This window comes from Salmo salar, chromosome 25 (genome assembly GCF_965601325.2).
Source record: "Salmo salar chromosome 25, fSalSal1, whole genome shotgun sequence".
Lineage (NCBI taxonomy): Eukaryota > Metazoa > Chordata > Actinopteri > Salmoniformes > Salmonidae > Salmo > Salmo salar.
Window position 1 is genome coordinate 31,423,785 of NC_138315.1, and position 20,304 is coordinate 31,444,088.

The 20,304-nt window shown below is 54.2% G+C and overlaps 1 protein-coding gene across 2 annotated transcripts in view; it reads right to left on the bottom strand.

The window, feature by feature from the left end:
- The window catches only part of LOC106586535 (ephrin type-A receptor 3), a 153,631-nt gene that overhangs the window by 49,107 nt on the left and 84,220 nt on the right, over positions 1-20,304 (bottom strand). For both annotated transcript variants that reach the window (XM_014173940.3, XM_045707295.2), the window contains exon 6: positions 3,687-3,811. In XM_014173940.3, the coding sequence (XP_014029415.2) occupies positions 3,687-3,811 (125 nt within the window). The remainder of the gene's footprint in view (positions 1-3,686; positions 3,812-20,304) is intronic.

Here is a 20,304-nt window from a genome sequence, read left to right on the forward strand (position 1 = left end):
AAATACAGCTCAGCCCAGCATATTGGCCTGCTGTAGAAACCTCCTCTAAGAGCCTGTGGTAGATCAGAGTTCAGTTTCAAAGGTATGTCGTGATGGGTGAGGTAAGAGGGTTCAGACCATACAGCTAATATTCTCTGATTAATGCATTGTCTCATCTGTCCAGTGCACCTAGATATACAACAAAGGCTTCACACCTCATCACGTCTCACTTTCATGTACAGAACTCACATACACTCACACACAAATGAGATGGCTAAGCTGCAGAGCCCTCGCTAAACCAAACATCATGTCCAATCAGCTGATTCCATCTCTATTTTATGGACCCAATAACAGACTGGCGACATGATACAGATCAGAAGGTTTTACATACACCACTCACACACACTGTAAAACACGCACACCACTCACACACACTGTAAAACACACATATGTGAACACACACTGTAAAACACACACACCACTCACACACACTGTAAAACACACATATGTGAACACACACTGTAAAACACACATGTGTGAACACACACTGTAAAACACACGTGTGAACACACACTGTAAAACACACATTCGTCAACACACACTGTAAAACACACATTCGTCAACACACACTGTAAAACACGCACACCACTCACACACACTGTAAAACACGCACACCACTCACACACACTGTAAAACACACATATGTCAACACACACTGTAAAACACACATGTGTGAACACACACTGTAAAACACACATACGGGAACACACACTGTAAAACACACATATGTCAACACACACTGTAAAACACACATGTGTGAACACACACTGTAAAACACACATACGGGAACACACACTGTAAAACACACATATGTCAACACACACTGTAAAACACACATGTGTGAACACACACTGTAAAACACACATACGGGAACACACACTGTAAAACACACATACGGGAACACACACTGTAAAACACACATACGGGAACACACACTGTAAAACACACATACGGGAACACACACTGTAAAACACACATACGGGAACACACACTGTAAAACACACATACGGGAACACACACTTCAGAGCAACGGCAATAGAGTGCATCAGGGATTTATGGTGCAAGAAGCCCTTTAAAACAACTTCTTTCTGTCTGAGAGTAGAAACCAATCCCTTGTTCCTCCCTCCTCAGGAGTGCCTGTGTGATACTCTTTCCTTGTGCCTTGTATAATACCAGTCTCTATCAGTCATAAATCTTTCCCAGATTGTCACCCTCGACATCATGTGATCCCTTGAAAATAACAAACAGGTGTGCCCAGGCTCTCAGAAGTGGGAGAGTGGGTGTGTCTATAAGATGCCTTCTGTGTGTGACAAGCTGTGCAATTGCACACACTCTCTGTTGAAATGGAATATGTCCGTCACGTTCCGCTCTGACTATCTAAATGGTGCAGTCTGGAGTTACAGCCTTATAGTGTTGAGCCCAGGACAAGGCCTGTAAATACTGTGTGTGTGTGTGTGTGTGTGTGTGTGTGTGTGTGTGTGTGTGTGTGTGTGTGTGTGTGTGTGTGTGAGAGAGAGAGAGAGAGAGAGAGAGAAAGAGTAGGAGGTTGAATTTAACTCATGTAATACTCATGTAAAGAGTAGCATTCCTTTCCATCTCAACCCCAGCATAAATAAACAGTGAAATTAAAGTGGATCTGAAAGATTCTCTCTCTTTTCCAGATGAAATAAAAACAGAAAAATAAATGCTAAAGTGTGTTCCTACAAACGTTATTTTCATAAAGTGCACTAAAAGGCCTTATCTAAGGCTTAGAGTCATTTAGCTGTTTAGCGAGGAAGACCAAACAGTGAGTCTGGAGCAGGGAGAGAGGAAGAGATGGAAAGTGGGAGAGTTGGAGTGGGAGAAATTGAGAACGTTTTTGTGTGTTGGGTAAGCAATACGGAGTGGAAATCCCAGTTTCCCAGACATGGTTGATTGGTAAAGTTCACTCTGCCACTACCACCACTTAGCTTAGTCAGTTAGCCTTTCATATCCACTTGATCATTTATTCCTGTTATACACGCCATCAGGCGTAGGCTACCTCCCTAACCCTGTCGGTAATACAATAGAAGTCTATATCTAGGTTAAATGAAGCAGCATAGCTACTCTACCGAGCTGACTGGCCTGTGTGTGTGTCACACACCTCAAAACACAGTTTGTAAACAATCAACAGCCGGATGGACTGCCAGGAATAGACTCCTCTCTCACAGCCTGGGCCCCTTCAGGCCTCTTTATACTTCTTTAGGCAGGCCTGTGTTTGTGTCGCTGTTTAGTCACTGAGTGAAATCACTCTGCCTGTGGTCCCTGGGAGTCTTGTGATCAGACCACTGCTGGGTATAGAGGCCCTCAGTCACCCTCGGTCAGGCCTGATCAAGAGGCCCCGTGACTGGGTATGGCCCCAGCTTCCCTGCCTGTCCCCTGTGTTTCTTTGGGTGTCCCAGCCCTGGCTGTTCCTCTTGGATGAGCCCATTATCCTAGGGGTTAGGAGGCTCCAGTCATGCCTGCAACAGCTAGTGGCCCCTCAGATGATGATGGCGGAGCGGATCTAGTGCAACAGCTCAGCTATACATGTCCCAAGCTGAGAGAGCTGAGAGAGGCCACACCGGAAAGTGGAAGGAAACAGAGCCTATAGGCCCAGACCTCAGATCAGTTTAGTGTTTGTCCTTCTGATGGTTGAGGTTAGGATATGGGGTAAGGTGATCTGATCCTAGAACTGTGTTTTCCCCAGAGAGAGGGAAGTGTTTGGCCTGCTAATAAAGGGATTAGGGGCCACCAGGGACTGAGATCTGAGGATGACTGATCACAGGCAGACAGACACACAGACAGACATAGACGGACAGAGACGGACAGAGACAGAGACAGAGAGAGAGAGAGAGAGAGAGAGAGAGAGAGAGAGAGAGAGAGAGAGAGAGAGAGAGAGAGACAGAGACAGAGCGAGATAAAGGCTAATTTCACTATCAAAAGTCACCCATAGCTCCATTGAAAACCAGCCATTCGTTCCACGCTAATTTCCTCACAGAGACCCTGCAGACACATTTACTGTCAGCAATAAAACCACACTCCATTAAGACTGGACAGGAGAGGACAGGAGGAGGAAGAGAGAAGGCTGGTTGGCGTGTCAGTGTGAGTCAGATAAATAAAGAGAGTGAGGGTGTGTGTATGCCCCATCTGTGTGTGTGGTCGCCCTGCCCAGACATTTACCCACTAGACTGTGGAATGTTTTTTCTGTGGGAGAATATTGGCCCGTTTGCCATAAGAGATGGCAATAAGACTCTCTCTCTCTCCCTCAGAACCCCTGATAACTCTTTTCTCTATCTCGCTCTCCCCCCTCCCTCTCTCTCTGCTTCTCCCTCCCCCTCCCTCTCTCTCTGCTTCTCCCTCCCCCTCCCTCCCTCTCTCTCAGCTTCTCCCTCCTCTCTCCCTTTCTCTCTCTGATCCACTGCCAGTGTCTGATCCTCTTCCCCAACCCATGGCCCAGCTTCCAGAGAGAAGCCAGAAGACTAGACCAGTGAGACATTAGAACAGAGGACAACCACAAGAGTCTGGAATGGGGGCGAGAGAGAACAAGCCCAAATGGTGTCTCTTCTCTTCCTTCAGTTCATGGAGTTAGTCCCCAAAGGGGACAGCAGAGAACAGTACTGAAGCATGTATGGTGTTTGTGAACCTACCTTCTCGTAGTATTTGACCTCGTAGTCCAGTATGATGCCGTTGGGTCTCTCTGGTTCCAGCCAGGACAGAGAGATGCTGTTACGAGACGTACGGTCCTTCCTGATTACAGTCACTGGAGAAGGGGCTGGAGAGGGGGAGAGGAGGAGGGGAGGAGAGGAGGAGAGGGGGAGAGGAGGAGAGGAGGAGAGGAGGAGAGGAGGGGAGGAGGAGAGGAGGAGAGGGGGAGAGGGGGAGAGGGGCAGAGGAGGAGAGGGGGGAGGAGGAGGGGAGGAGAGGAGGAGAGGAGGAGAGGAGGAGGGGAGGAGAGGAGGAGAGGGGGAGAGGAGGAGAGGAGGAGAGGGGGAGAGGGGGAGAGAGGCAGAGGAGGAGAGGGGGGGAGGAGGAGAGGAGGAGAGGAGGTGAGGAGGAGAGGAGGAGGGGAGGAGAGGAGGAGAGGGGGAGAGGAGGAGAGGAGGGGAGGGGGAGGAGGAGAGGGGGAGAGGGGGAGAGAGGCAGAGGAGGAGAGGGGGGGAGGAGGAGAGGAGGAGAGGAGGAGTGGAGGAGGGGAGGAGAGGAGGAGAGGGGGAGAGGAGGAGAGGAGGAGAGGAGGAGAGGAGAGGAGGGGAGGGGGAGAGGTGGAGAGGGGGAGAGGGGGAGAGGGGCAGAGGAGGACAGGGGGAGAGAGGGAGAGGGGCAGAGGGGCAGAGGGGGAGAGGGGGAGAGGGGGAGAGAGGCAGAGGGGGAGAGAGGCAGAGGGGCAGAGGGGCAGAGGAGGAGAGGGGGAGAGGGGCAGAGGAGGAGAGGGGGAGAGGGGGAGAGGGGCAGAGGGGGAGAGGGGGAGATTATTGACCATTTTGCACAACATCTACTAGCAGGTCACAGGAAGTTAATGCACCATGTCCTGTTAACAGTTCATATTCAAGGGGTTCTGTTGGTCTAATTGAGTTAGTTAGTTAGTTAGTTAGTTACCCTCCCACCATCCCTCCTTCCCTGCCCCAGTGTATTACCCTCCCACCATTCCTCCCACCCTGCCCCCAGTGTATTACCCTCCCACCATCCCTCCTTCCCTGCCCCAGTGTATAACCCTCCCACCATCCCTCCTCTCCTTCCCTGCCCCAGTGTATTACCCTCCCACCATCCCTCCTTCCCTGCCCCAGTGTATAACCCTCCCACCATCCCTCCTTCCCTGCCCCAGTGTATTACCCTCCCACCATCCCTCCTTCCCTGCCCCAGTGTATAACCCTCCCACCATCCCTCCTTCCCTGCCCCAGTGTATAACCCTCCCACCATCCCTCCTTCCCTGCCCCAGTGTATTACCCTCCCACCATCCCTCCTTCCCTGCCCCAGTGTATAACCCTCCCACCATCCCTCCTTCCCTGCCCCAGTGTATTACCCTCCCACCATTCCTCCCACCCTGCCCCCAGTGTATTACCCTCCCACCATCCCTCCTTCCCTGCCCCAGTGTATAACCCTCCCACCATCCCTCCTTCCCTGCCCCAGTGTATAACCCTCCCACCATCCCTCCTTCCCTGCCCCAGTGTATTACCCTCCCACCATCCCTCCTTCCCTGCCCCAGTGTATAACCCTCCCACCATCCCTCCTTCCCTGCCCCAGTGTATTACCCTCCCACCATCCCTCCTTCCCTGCCCCAGTGTATAACCCTCCCACCATCCCTCCTTCCCTGCCCCAGTGTATTACCCTCCCACCATTCCTCCCACCCTGCCCCCAGTGTATTACCCTCCCACCATCCCTCCTTCCCTGCCCCAGTGTATAACCCTCCCACCATCCCTCCTCTCCTTCCCTGCCCCAGTGTATTACCCTCCCACCATCCCTCCTTCCCTGCCCCAGTGTATAACCCTCCCACCATCCCTCCTTCCCTGCCCCAGTGTATTACCCTCCCACCATCCCTCCTTCCCTGCCCCAGTGTATTACCCTCCCACCATCCCTCCTTCCCTGCCCCCAGTGTATTACCCTCCCACCATCCCTCCTTCCCTGCCCCAGTGTATAACCCTCCCACCATCCCTCCTTCCCTGCCCCAGTGTATAACCCTCCCACCATCCCTCCTTCCCTGCCCCAGTGTATTACCCTCCCACCATCCCTCCTTCCCTGCCCCAGTGTATTACCCTCCCACCATCCCTCCTTCCCTGCCCCAGTGTATTACCCTCCCACCATCCCTCCTTCCCTGCCCCAGTGTATTACCCTCCCACCATCCCTCCTTCCCTGCCCCAGTGTATAACCCTCCGACCATCCCTCCTTCCCTGCCCCAGTGTATTACCCTCCCACCATCCCTCCTTCCCTGCCCCAGTGTATAACCCTCCCACCATCCCTCCTTCCCTGCCCGTGTATTACCCTCCCACCATCCCTCCTTCCCTGCCCCAGTGTATTACCCTCCCACCATCCCTCCTTCCCTGCCCCAGTGTATAACCCTCCCACCATCCCTCCTTCCCTGCCCCAGTGTATTACCCTCCCACGATCCCTCCTTCCCTGCCCCAGTGTATTACCCTCCCACCATCCCTCCTTCCCTGCCCCAGTGTATAACCCTCCCACCATCCCTCCTTCCCTGCCCCAGTGTATAACCCTCCCACCATCCCTCCTTCCCTGCCCCAGTGTATTACCCTCCCACGATCCCTCCTTCCCTGCCCCAGTGTATTACCCTCCCACCATCCCTCCTTTCCTGCCCCAGTGTATAACCCTCCCACCATCAATCCTTCCCTGCCCCAGTGTATTACCCTCCCACCATCCCTCCTTCCCTGCCCCAGTGTATAACCCTCCCACCATCCCTCCTTCCCTGCCCCAGTGTATTACGCTCCAACCATCCCTCCTTTCCTGCCCCAGTGTATTACCCTCCGACCATCCCTCCTTCCCTCCCCCAGTGTATAACCCTCCCACCATCCCTCCTTCCCTGCCCCAGTGTATAACCCTCCCACCATTCCTCCCACCCTGCCCCCAGTGTATTACCCTCCCACCATCCCTCCTTCCCTGCCCCAGTGTATTACGCTCCAACCATCCCTCCTTTCCTGCCCCAGTGTATTACCCTCCGACCATCCCTCCTTCCCTCCCCCAGTGTATAACCCTCCCACCATCCCTCCTTGCCTGCCCCAGTGTATAACCCTCCCACCATTCCTCCCACCCTGCCCCCAGTGTATTACCCTCCCACCATCCCTCCTTCCCTGCCCCAGTGTATTACCCTCCCACCATCCCTCCTTCCCTGCCCCAGTGTATTACTCTCCCACCATCCCTCCTTCCCTGCCCCAGTGTATTACCCTCCCACCATCCCTCCTTCCCTGCCCCAGTGTATTACCCTCCCACCATCCCTCCTTCCCTGCCCCAGTGTATAACCCTCCCACCATCCCTCCTTCCCTGCCCCAGTGTATAACCCTCCCACCATCCCTCCTTCCCTGCCCCAGTGTATAACCCTCCCACCATCCCTCCTTCCCTGCCCCAGTGTATTACCCTCCCACGATCCCTCCTTCCCTGCCCCAGTGTATTACCCTCCCACCATCCCTCCTTTCCTGCCCCAGTGTATAACCCTCCCACCATCCCTCCTTCCCTGCCCCAGTGTATTACCCTCCCACCATCCCTCCTTCCCTGCCCCAGTGTATAACCCTCCCACCATCCCTCCTTCCCTGCCCCAGTGTATTACGCTCCAACCATCCCTCCTTTCCTGCCCCAGTGTATTACCCTCCGACCATCCCTCCTTCCCTCCCCCAGTGTATAACCCTCCCACCATCCCTCCTTCCCTGCCCCAGTGTATAACCCTCCCACCATTCCTCCCACCCTGCCCCCAGTGTATTACCCTCCCACCATCCCTCCTTCCCTGCCCCAGTGTATTACCCTCCCACCATCCCTCCTTCCCTGCCCCAGTGTATTACTCTCCCACCATCCCTCCTTCCCTGCCCCAGTGTATTACCCTCCCACCATCCCTCCTTCCCTGCCCCAGTGTATTACCCTCCCACCATCCCTCCTTCCCTGCCCCAGTGTATAACCCTCCCACCATCCCTCCTTCCCTGCCCCAGTGTATAACCCTCCCACAATCCCTCCTTCCCTGCCCCAGTGTATAACCCTCCCACCATCCCTCCTTCCCTGCCCCAGTGTATTACCCTCCCACCATCCCTCCTTCCCTGCCCCAGTGTATAACCCTCCCACCATCCCTCCTTCCTTGCCCCAGTGTATTACCCTCCCACCATTCCTCCCACCCTGCCCCCAGTGTATTACCCTCCCACCATCCCTCCTTCCCTGCCCCAGTGTATAACCCTCCCACCATCCCTCCTCTCCTTCCCTGCCCCAGTGTATTACCCTCCCACCATCCCTCCTTCCCTGCCCCAGTGTATAACCCTCCCACCATCCCTCCTTCCCTGCCCCAGTGTATTACCCTCCCACCATCCCTCCTTCCCTGCCCCAGTGTATTACCCTCCCACCATCCCTCCTTCCCTGCCCCCAGTGTATTACCCTCCCACCATCCCTCCTTCCCTGCCCCAGTGTATAACCCTCCCACCATCCCTCCTTCCCTGCCCCAGTGTATAACCCTCCCACCATCCCTCCTTCCCTGCCCCAGTGTATTACCCTCCCACCATCCCTCCTTCCCTGCCCCAGTTTATAACCCTCCCACCATCCCTCCTTCCCTGCCCCAGTGTATTACCCTCCCACGATCCCTCCTTCCCTGCCCCAGTGTATTACCCTCCCACCATCCCTCCTTTCCTGCCCCAGTGTATAACCCTCCCACATCCCTCCTTCCCTGCCCCAGTGTATTACCCTCCCACCATCCCTCCTTCCCTGCCCCAGTGTATAACCCTCCCACCATCCCTCCTTCCCTGCCCCAGTGTATTACGCTCCAACCATCCCTCCTTTCCTGCCCCAGTGTATTACCCTCCGACCATCCCTCCTTCCCTCCCCCAGTGTATAACCCTCCCACCATCCCTCCTTCCCTGCCCCAGTGTATAACCCTCCCACCATTCCTCCCACCCTGCCCCCAGTGTATTACCCTCCCACCATCCCTCCTTCCCTGCCCCAGTGTATTACCCTCCCACCATCCCTCCTTCCCTGCCCCAGTGTATTACTCTCCCACCATCCCTCCTTCCCTGCCCCAGTGTATTACCCTCCCACCATCCCTCCTTCCCTGCCCCAGTGTATAACCCTCCCACCATCCCTCCTTCCCTGCCCCAGTGTATTACCCTCCCACCATCCCTCCTTCCCTGCCCCAGTGTATAACCCTCCCACCATCCCTCCTTCCCTGCCCCAGTGTATTACGCTCCAACCATCCCTCCTTTCCTGCCCCAGTGTATTACCCTCCGACCATCCCTCCTTCCCTCCCCCAGTGTATAACCCTCCCACCATCCCTCCTTCCCTGCCCCAGTGTATAACCCTCCCACCATTCCTCCCACCCTGCCCCCAGTGTATTACCCTCCCACCATCCCTCCTTCCCTGCCCCAGTGTATTACCCTCCCACCATCCCTCCTTCCCTGCCCCAGTGTATTACTCTCCCACCATCCCTCCTTCCCTGCCCCAGTGTATAACCCTCCCACCATCCCTCCTTCCCTGCCCCAGTGTATAACCCTCCCACCATCCCTCCTTCCCTGCCCCAGTGTATTACCCTCCCACGATCCCTCCTTCCCTGCCCCAGTGTATTACCCTCCCACCATCCCTCCTTCCCTGCCCCAGTGTATTACTCTCCCACCATCCCTCCTTCCCTGCCCCAGTCTATTACCCTCCCACCATCCCTCCTTCCCTGCCCCAGTGTATTACCCTCCCACCATCCCTCCTTCCCTGCCCCAGTGTATAACCCTCCCACCATCCCTCCTTCCCTGCCCCAGTGTATTACCCTCCCACCATCCCTCCTTCCCTGCCCCAGTGTATAACCCTCCCACCATCCCTCCTTCCCTGCCCCAGTGTATAACCCTCCCACCATCCCTCCTTCCCTGCCCCAGTGTATAACCCTCCCACCATCCCTCCTTCCCTGCCCCAGTGTATTACCCTCCCACGATCCCTCCTTCCCTGCCCCAGTGTATTACCCTCCCACCATCCCTCCTTTCCTGCCCCAGTGTATAACCCTCCCACCATCCCTCCTTCCCTGCCCCAGTGTATTACCCTCCCACCATCCCTCCTTCCCTGCCCCAGTGTATAACCCTCCCACCATCCCTCCTTCCCTGCCCCAGTGTATTACGCTCCAACCATCCCTCCTTTCCTGCCCCAGTGTATTACCCTCCGACCATCCCTCCTTCCCTCCCCCAGTGTATAACCCTCCCACCATCCCTCCTTCCCTGCCCCAGTGTATAACCCTCCCACCATTCCTCCCACCCTGCCCCCAGTGTATTACCCTCCCACCATCCCTCCTTCCCTGCCCCAGTGTATTACCCTCCCACCATCCCTCCTTCCCTGCCCCAGTGTATTACTCTCCCACCATCCCTCCTTCCCTGCCCCAGTGTATTACCCTCCCACCATCCCTCCTTCCCTGCCCCGTGTATTACCCTCCCACCATCCCTCCTTCCCTGCCCCAGTGTATAACCCTCCCACCATCCCTCCTTCCCTGCCCCAGTGTATAACCCTCCCACCATCCCTCCTTCCCTGCCCCAGTGTATAACCCTCCCACCATCCCTCCTTCCCTGCCCCAGTGTATTACCCTCCCACCATCCCTCCTTCCCTGCCCCAGTGTATAACCCTCCCACCATCCCTCCTTCCCTGCCCCAGTGTATTACCCTCCCACCATTCCTCCCACCCTGCCCCCAGTGTATTACCCTCCCACCATCCCTCCTTCCCTGCCCCAGTGTATAACCCTCCCACCATCCCTCCTCTCCTTCCCTGCCCCAGTGTATTACCCTCCCACCATCCCTCCTTCCCTGCCCCAGTGTATAACCCTCCCACCATCCCTCCTTCCCTGCCCCAGTGTATTACCCTCCCACCATCCCTCCTTCCCTGCCCCAGTGTATTACCCTCCCACCATCCCTCCTTCCCTGCCCCCAGTGTATTACCCTCCCACCATCCCTCCTTCCCTGCCCCAGTGTATAACCCTCCCACCATCCCTCCTTCCCTGCCCCAGTGTATAACCCTCCCACCATCCCTCCTTCCCTGCCCCAGTGTATTACCCTCCCACCATCCCTCCTTCCCTGCCCCAGTGTATTACCCTCCCACCATCCCTCCTTCCCTGCCCCAGTGTATTACCCTCCCACCATCCCTCATTCCCTGCCCCAGTGTATTACCCTCCCAACATCCCTCCTTCCCTGCCCCAGTGTATAACCCTCCGACCATCCCTCCTTCCCTGCCCCAGTGTATTACCCTCCCACCATCCCTCCTTCCCTGCCCCAGTGTATAACCCTCCCACCATCCCTCCTTCCCTGCCCGTGTATTACCCTCCCACCATCCCTCCTTCCCTGCCCCAGTGTATTACCCTCCCACCATCCCTCCTTCCCTGCCCCAGTGTATAACCCTCCCACCATCCCTCCTTCCCTGCCCCAGTGTATTACCCTCCCACGATCCCTCCTTCCCTGCCCCAGTGTATTACCCTCCCACCATCCCTCCTTCCCTGCCCCAGTGTATAACCCTCCCACCATCCCTCCTTCCCTGCCCCAGTGTATAACCCTCCCACCATCCCTCCTTCCCTGCCCCAGTGTATTACCCTCCCACGATCCCTCCTTCCTTGCCCCAGTGTATTACCCTCCCACCATCCCTCCTTTCCTGCCCCAGTGTATAACCCTCCCACCATCCCTCCTTCCCTGCCCCAGTGTATTACCCTCCCACCATCCCTCCTTCCCTGCCCCAGTGTATAACCCTCCCACCATCCCTCCTTCCCTGCCCCAGTGTATTACGCTCCAACCATCCCTCCTTTCCTGCCCCAGTGTATTACCCTCCGACCATCCCTCCTTCCCTCCCCCAGTGTATAACCCTCCCACCATCCCTCCTTCCCTGCCCCAGTGTATAACCCTCCCACCATTCCTCCCACCCTGCCCCCAGTGTATTACCCTCCCACCATCCCTCCTTCCCTGCCCCAGTGTATTACCCTCCCACCATCCCTCCTTCCCTGCCCCAGTGTATTACTCTCCCACCATCCCTCCTTCCCTGCCCCAGTGTATTACCCTCCCACCATCCCTCCTTCCCTGCCCCAGTGTATTACCCTCCCACCATCCCTCCTTCCCTGCCCCAGTGTATAACCCTCCCACCATCCCTCCTTCCCTGCCCCAGTGTATTACCCTCCCACCATCCCTCCTTCCCTGCCCCAGTGTATTACCCTCCCACCATCCCTCCTTCCCTGCCCCAGTGTATAACCCTCCCACCATCCCTCCTTCCCTGCCCCAGTGTATTACCCTCCCACCATCCCTCCTTCCCTGCCCCAGTGTATAACCCTCCCACCATCCCTCCTTCCCTGCCCCAGTGTATTACCCTCCCACCATTCCTCCCACCCTGCCCCCAGTGTATTACCCTCCCACCATCCCTCCTTCCCTGCCCCAGTGTATAACCCTCCCACCATCCCTCCTCTCCTTCCCTGCCCCAGTGTATTACCCTCCCACCATCCCTCCTTCCCTGCCCCAGTGTATTACCCTCCCACCATCCCTCCTTCCCTGCCCCAGTGTATTACCCTCCCACCATCCCTCCTTCCCTGCCCCCAGTGTATTACCCTCCCACCATCCCTCCTTCCCTGCCCCAGTGTATAACCCTCCCACCATCCCTCCTTCCCTGCCCCAGTGTATAACCCTCCCACCATCCCTCCTTCCCTGCCCCAGTGTATTACCCTCCCACCATCCCTCCTTCCCTGCCCCAGTGTATTACCCTCCCACCATCCCTCCTTCCCTGCCCCAGTGTATTACCCTCCCACCATCCCTCCTTCCCTGCCCCAGTGTATTACCCTCCCACCATCCCTCCTTCCCTGCCCCAGTGTATAACCCTCCGACCATCCCTCCTTCCCTGCCCCAGTGTATTACCCTCCCACCATCCCTCCTTCCCTGCCCCAGTGTATAACCCTCCCACCATCCCTCCTTCCCTGCCCGTGTATTACCCTCCCACCATCCCTCCTTCCCTGCCCCAGTGTATTACCCTCCCACCATCCCTCCTTCCTTGCCCCAGTGTATAACCCTCCCACCATCCCTCCTTCCCTGCCCCAGTGTATTACCCTCCCACGATCCCTCCTTCCCTGCCCCAGTGTATTACCCTCCCACCATCCCTCCTTCCCTGCCCCAGTGTATAACCCTCCCACCATCCCTCCTTCCCTGCCCCAGTGTATAACCCTCCCACCATCCCTCCTTCCCTGCCCCAGTGTATTACCCTCCCACGATCCCTCCTTCCCTGCCCCAGTGTATTACCCTCCCACCATCCCTCCTTTCCTGCCCCAGTGTATAACCCTCCCACCATCCCTCCTTCCCTGCCCCAGTGTATTACCCTCCCACCATCCCTCCTTCCCTGCCCCAGTGTATAACCCTCCCACCATCCCTCCTTCCCTGCCCCAGTGTATTACCCTCCCACGATCCCTCCTTCCCTGCCCCAGTGTATTACCCTCCCACCATCCCTCCTTCCCTGCCCCAGTGTATAACCCTCCCACCATCCCTCCTTCCCTGCCCCAGTGTATAACCCTCCCACCATCCCTCCTTCCCTGCCCCAGTGTATTACCCTCCCACGATCCCTCCTTCCCTGCCCCAGTGTATTACCCTCCCACCATCCCTCCTTTCCTGCCCCAGTGTATTACCCTCCGACCATCCCTCCTTCCCTCCCCCAGTGTATAACCCTCCCACCATCCCTCCTTCCCTGCCCCAGTGTATAACCCTCCCACCATTCCTCCCACCCTGCCCCCAGTGTATTACCCTCCCACCATCCCTCCTTCCCTGCCCCAGTGTATTACCCTCCCACCATCCCTCCTTCCCTGCCCCAGTGTATTACTCTCCCACCATCCCTCCTTCCCTGCCCCAGTGTATTACCCTCCCACCATCCCTCCTTCCCTGCCCCAGTGTATTACCCTCCCACCATCCCTCCTTCCCTGCCCCAGTGTATAACCCTCCCACCATCCCTCCTTCCCTGCCCCAGTGTATTACCCTCCCACCATCCCTCCTTCCCTGCCCCAGTGTATTACCCTCCCACCATCCCTCCTTCCCTGCCCCAGTGTATAACCCTCCCACCATCCCTCCTTCCCTGCCCCAGTGTATTACCCTCCCACCATCCCTCCTTCCCTGTCCCAGTGTATTACCCTCCCACCATCCCTCCTTCCCTGCCCCAGTGTATTACGCTCCCACCATCCCTCCTTCCCTGCCCCAGTGTATTACCCTCCCACCATCCCTCCTTCCCTGCCCCAGTGTATAACCCTCCCACCATCCCTCCTTCCCTGCCCCAGTGTATAACCCTCCCACCATCCCTCCTTCCCTGCCCCAGTGTATTACCCTCCCACCATCCCTCCTTCCCTGTCCCAGTGTATTACCCTCCCACCATCCCTCCTTCCCTGCCCCAGTGTATTACGCTCCCACCATCCCTCCTTCCCTGCCCCAGTGTATAACCCTCCCACCATCCCTCGCTCTCATGTCGCCTCGCCTTGGGACCTCACATGGTCTCAATCTGGCACTGTAATTCAACTCAGGACTCGCTCCTTCTCTCCCTCCATTCCTCTCTCCCTTTTTTTTCTACTTTTACAGTTGTGTAATTGCTAGCTGCAGCTGAGAGGCCAGGCGGCCATGAGCTTTAAGTTCATTAGACCGCAGGAAACAACATGTTTGTCTTTGAAAATGTTCGAGCCTCTCTTGATTCTGATGATACAACTTTAGAACGGCTGGCACTTTTTTCCACTGTTAATGAATCCATTTGGAGCGAGTCTGTTTTCACTCTCCTCCCTCGTTCCCTCTCTCTTTCTCTCATTCCCTTTGTTTCTGATGGGGGTATAGCTGTTGTTTTATTGGTTCTGTGGTTTATGGGTGTAATGATTTATTGTGTCTGAGCAGGACACTGGTTTGATGCTGGGTATCTTTCTATTACTCTCCCTCCCTCCCTCCCTCCCTCCCTCCCTCCCTCCCTCCCTCCCTCCCTCCCTCCCTCCCTCCCTCCCTCCCTCCCTCCCTCTGTGAACAGTTCTGGATGGCTTCCTGGACTCAACAGAGATTTCTCCTTCTTTCTCTCTGGCCCCCAATTCTTCTCCAATAGCTCACTGCAGAGACGAGAGGAAGTGGCTGCAGTCCCCATCATAGTACCATCATAGCACTGAGACTGCACTCGTGTGAAGGTGGTAAATTACCTTTTAATGGCGCCAGACCAAGGCTCTGCGTCTGTCCTTGCGCTTCTAGACCTTAGTGTCGCTTTCGACAACATCTATCACCATATTCTTTTGGAGAGATTGGAAATAATTGGTCTACGCGGAAAAGTTGTTGCCTGGTTAAGATCTTATCTGTCGGAAAGAAATCAGTTAGTCTCTGTGGATGGTTTGTCTTCTGACAAATCTATGATAAGTTTAGGTGTTACTTAAGGTTCCGTTCTAGGACCACCATGGTTTCCACTATATATTCTACCTCTTAGTGATGTCATTCGGAAAAACAATGTCAACTTTCACTGCTTTGCAGACCACACAGCTGTACATTTTGATGAAACATGGTGAAGCCCTAAAATTGTCTACCCTGGAAGCCTGTGTTTCAGACATAAGGAAGCGGATGGTGGTACCTTTTTTTATATTAAACTCGGACAAAACAGAGATGCCAAATAGGACTGATAGACTCTTGACCAGAACTCACAAATGTGATCATATTACGCCAGTGCTAGCTTCTGATTAAGGCTAGGGCTGATTTGCTCCTACCTATCTCGCTGATTTGGTCCTGCTGTACATACCTACCTCCTTATTGTTCCTAGAATTTCTAAGCAAACAGCTAGAGGCAGGGCTTTCTCCTATAGAGCTACATTTTTATGGAATCACCTGCCGATCCATGAGACGTAGACTCTGTCTCAACTCTGTCTATACTGAAGACTCATCTCTTCAGTAGGTCCTATAATTGAGTGTAGTCTGGGTGTGAAGGTAAACGCTGGAGTGACAAACCACCCTTGCTTTCTCTGCCTGGCCGGCTCCCTTCTCTCCACTGGGATTCTCTGCCTCTGACCCTGTTACGAGTCACTGGCTTTCTCGCACTCTCACATGCAGTCCCTAGGAGGGGTGCATCACATCAGCCCAGGCTTTTTTTTTGCTATACTCTACTTGAGTGGGTTAAGTCACTGACTTGATCTTCCTGTCCAGTTTTGCACCTCCTTGGGCTCGTGCGGTGGAGGAGATCTTTGTGGGCTATACTCAGCCAAATGTCAGGGTACTAAGTTAATGGTCTGTTGATATTCCTTTGGTGGTGTGGGGGCTTTGCTTTGGCAAAGTGGGTGGGGTTATATCCTGTCTGGTTGGCCCTGTCCAGGAGTAACTTTGGATGGGGCCACAGTGTCCGACCCCCCCCTGTCTCAGTCTCCAGTATCTATGCTGCAAAAGTCTATGCGTCAGGGGGCTAGGGTCAGTCTGTCCTATCTGGTGTAATTCTACTGTCTTATCGTGTGTCTTGTGTGATCTTAGCCCTGCTCCCTCTAATTCTTCCACCCCTCTCTCCCCTCCCAGAGAACCTGAGCCCTAGGATCATGCCTCAGGATTACCTGGCTCACGACTCCTGGCTGTCCCCGTCTCACCTGGTCGTGCTGCTGATCCAGTTTCTGCTGTTCTGCCTGTGGCTATAGAACCCTGACATGTTTATTGGTCGTGCTACCTTGCTGTGCTGCGATCCAGTTTCTGCTGTTCTGCCTGTGGCTATGGAACCCTGACCTGTTTAACGGTCGTGCTACCTTGTCCCGGACCTGCTGTTCCGACCCTCCCTCTTCCTCTCTCTACCACACCTGTTGTATCGACCTCTGAATGCTCGGCTATGAAAAGCCAACTGACATTTACTCCTGAGGTGCTGACCTGTTGCACCCTCTATAACCACTGTGATTATTTTTTAACCCTGCTGGTCATCTATTAACGTTTGAACATATCTTGAAGAACAATCTGACCTTAATGGCCATGTACTCTTATAATCTACACCTGGCACAGCCAGAAGAGGACTGGCCACCCCTCAGAGCCTGGTTCCTCTCTAGGTTTCTTCCCATGATCCTGCCTATTCTATGGAGTTTTTTCTAGCCACCATGCTTCTACATCTGCATTGCTTGTTGTTTGGGGTTTTAGTTTGGGTTTCTGTACAAGCACCTTGTGACAACTGCTGATGTAAAAAGGGCTTTATAAATACATTTGATTGATACAGTCCCATATTAAGCGTCAGACTCTCTCAAACTCCAGCCTTTATCAGTCACACTTCAGTGGAGGGATAAGACAAAACAGTTGTAATGGAGATCAGTCTCTCAGCGCTACATTTCCTATTGTCATCAGATCTACATCCTGCTTTCACAGTGTGTGTGTGTGTGTGTGTGTGTGTGTGTGTGTGTGTGTGTGTGTGTGTGTGTCTCTGTGTGTGTGTGAGTGTGTGAGTGTGAGTGTGTGTGTGTGTGTGTGTGTGTGTGTGTGTGTGTGTGTGTGTGTGTGTGTGTGTGTGTGTGTGTGTGTGTGTGTGTGTGTGTGTGTGTGTGAGTGTGTGTAGAAGAGGGGCTGAGACTCGTCTTACAACACCCTGTCAGAATATCCGGATGCTTTCCTCCCTTCCGAGACGGCCAGTTAATCCAGCTTTTAACAGTTTTGGCAGGTTTAAACAGGAGTGTGTTGGTGTAGTGTGTGTGTGTTTCTCTCTGAAAGAGGGCAGCTTGCGTGTCCTCTCTCTCCACGGACATAGCCACATGTGTGTGTAGGGAGCTGTACACTGACAACCCTAATCCTTGTAAACTCAGCCTGATGGGTCGTGCAGCTGCAGAATAAGGATGGCTTGTGTGTGTGTGTGTGTGTGTGTGTGTGTGTGTGTGTGTGTGTGTGTGTGTGTGTGTGTGTGTGTGTGTGTGTGTGTGTGTGTGTGTGTGTGTGTGTGTGTGTGTGTGTGTGTGTGTGTGTGTGTGGCTATGGGTTCATATACTCACGGTCATAAGAGAAGATTAAAGTAATTAATCTAGCATGTATAGTTATGAAACGTTTGATTGGAAAAATCCATGTCCTTTAACAGGCACAGAGAGATAAGAGGAAGGTTATAAGATCTGTAGGTTAAAACATGATAAGGATTCACCTATTCTGAGCACAAACAGACTGGTAGAGAGCTCTGTTGAAACCTGTTATCTTTACATGATCAGTGGACGTGTTGCTTTTCTTTACCTCTACCCCCCTCTACCCTTCTTTACATCTACCCTCCCTCTACCCTTCTTTACCTCTACCCTTCTTTACCTCTACCCTTCTTTACCCTTCTTTACCTCTACCCTCCCTCTACCCTTCTTTACCTCTACCCTCCCTCTACCCTTCTTTACCTCTACCCTCCCTCTACCCTTCTTTACCTCTACCCTTCTTTACCTCTACCCTCCTTTACCCTTCTTTACCTCTACCCTCCCTCTACCCTTCTTTACCTCTACCCTCCCTCTACCCTTCTTTACCTCTACCCTTCTTTACCTCTACCCTTCTTTACCCTTCTTTACCTCTACCCTCCCTCTACCCTTCTTTACCTCTACCCTCCCTCTACCCTTCTTTACCTCTACCCCCCTCTACCCTTCTTTACCTCTACCCTTCTTTACCTCTACCCTCCTTTACCCTTCTTTACCTCTACCCTCCCTCTACCCTTCTTTACCTCTACCCTCCCTCTACCCTTCTTTACCTCTACCCTTCTTTACCTCTACCCTTCTTTACCCTTCTTTACCTCTACCCTCCCTCTACCCTTCTTTACCTCTACCCTCCCTCTACCCTTCTTTACCTCTACCCCCCTCTACCCTTCTTTACCTCTACCCTTCTTTACATCTACCCTCCCTCTACCCTTCTTTACCTCTACCCCCCTCTACCCTTCTTTACCTCTACCCCCCTCTACCCTTCTTTACCTCTACCCCCCTCTACCCTTCTTTACCTCTACCCTTCTTTACCTCTACCCTCCCTCTACCCTTCTTTACCTCTACCCCCCTCTACCCGTCTTTACCTCTACCCTTCTTTACCTCTACCCCCCTCTACCCTTCTTTACCTCTACCCCCCTCTACCCTTCTTTACCTCTACCCTTCTTTACATCTACCCTCCCTCTACCCTTCTTTACCTCTACCCTCCCTCTACCCTTCTTTACCTCTACCCTCCCTCTACCCTTCTTTACCTCTACCCTTCTTTACATCTACCCTCCCTGTACCCTTCTTTACCTCTACCCTTCTTTACATCTACCCTCCCTGTACCCTTCTTTACCTCTACCCTTCTTTACCTCTACCCTTCTTTACCTCTACCCTTCTTTACCTATACCCTTCTTTACATCTACCCTCCCTCTACCCTTCTTTACCTCTACCCTTCTTTACCTCTACCCTTCTTTACCTCTACCCTTCTTTACCTATACCCTTCTTTACATCTACCCTCCCTCTACCCTTCTTTACCTCTACCCTTCTTTACCTCTACCCTTCTTTACCTCTACCCTCCCTCTCCCCTGGGAGAGGTATACACACGTCCGGAGACAAGTGAAGAGCACTAAATCTACACCCACACACACACACACACACACACACACACACACACACACACACACACACACACACACACCACACACACACACACACACACACACACACACACACAGTAAATCTGCATTTACTGCTCATCCCTCTGCTGTCATTTCAAAGTGCCGTGTCTGGCCCGTCATCCTTTATAGAACACAGCTGGGATAACACACAGGAAACTCAGCACGCACCTCATTGTACACCTCAGTGTGTGTGTGTGTGTGTGTGTGTGTGTGTGTGTGTGTGTGTGTGTGTGTGTGTGTGTGTGTGTGTGTGTGTGTGTGTGTGTGTGTGTGTGTGTGTGTGTGTGTGTGTGTGTGTGTGTGTGTGTGTGTGTGTGTGTCTGTGTGGGTATGTACACACCATCCCCCCCAAAAGGTGTATAACCCCCCTGTCTCGCTCTCTACAGGAAAGGAATCGTGCATTGAGAACACATTACTGTAGCTAGCAGAATTACTCTCCACCATAGAGAGACTCTGTATTAACTGAAACAATCCCAGCTATCCCTCCCCACTGTGTTACACAGACAGACAGAGACCTTCATCTACTGCTGCACTACAACAAGAGAGAGGAGACCGGACCCAATGTCCCAGCAGACAGAGACCTTCATCTACTGCTGCACTACAACAAGAGAGAGGAGACCGGACCCAATGTCCCAGCAGACAGAGACCTTCATCTACTGCTGCACTACAACAAGAGAGAGGAGACCGGACCCAATGTCCCAGCAGACAGAGACCTTCATCTACTGCTGCACTACAACAAGAGAGAGGAGACCGGACCCAATGTCCCAGCAGACAGAGACCTTCATCTACTGCTGCACTACAACAAGAGAGAGGAGACCGGACCCAATGTCCCAGCAGACAGAGACCTTCATCTACTGCTGCACTACAACAAGAGAGAGGAGACCGGACCCAATGTCCCAGCAGACAGAGACCTTCATCTACTGCTGCACTACAACAAGAGAGAGGAGACCGGACCCAATGTCCCAGCAGACAGAGACCTTCATCTACTGCTGCACTACAACAAGAGAGAGGAGACCGGACCCAATGTCCCAGCAGACAGAGACCTTCATCTACTGCT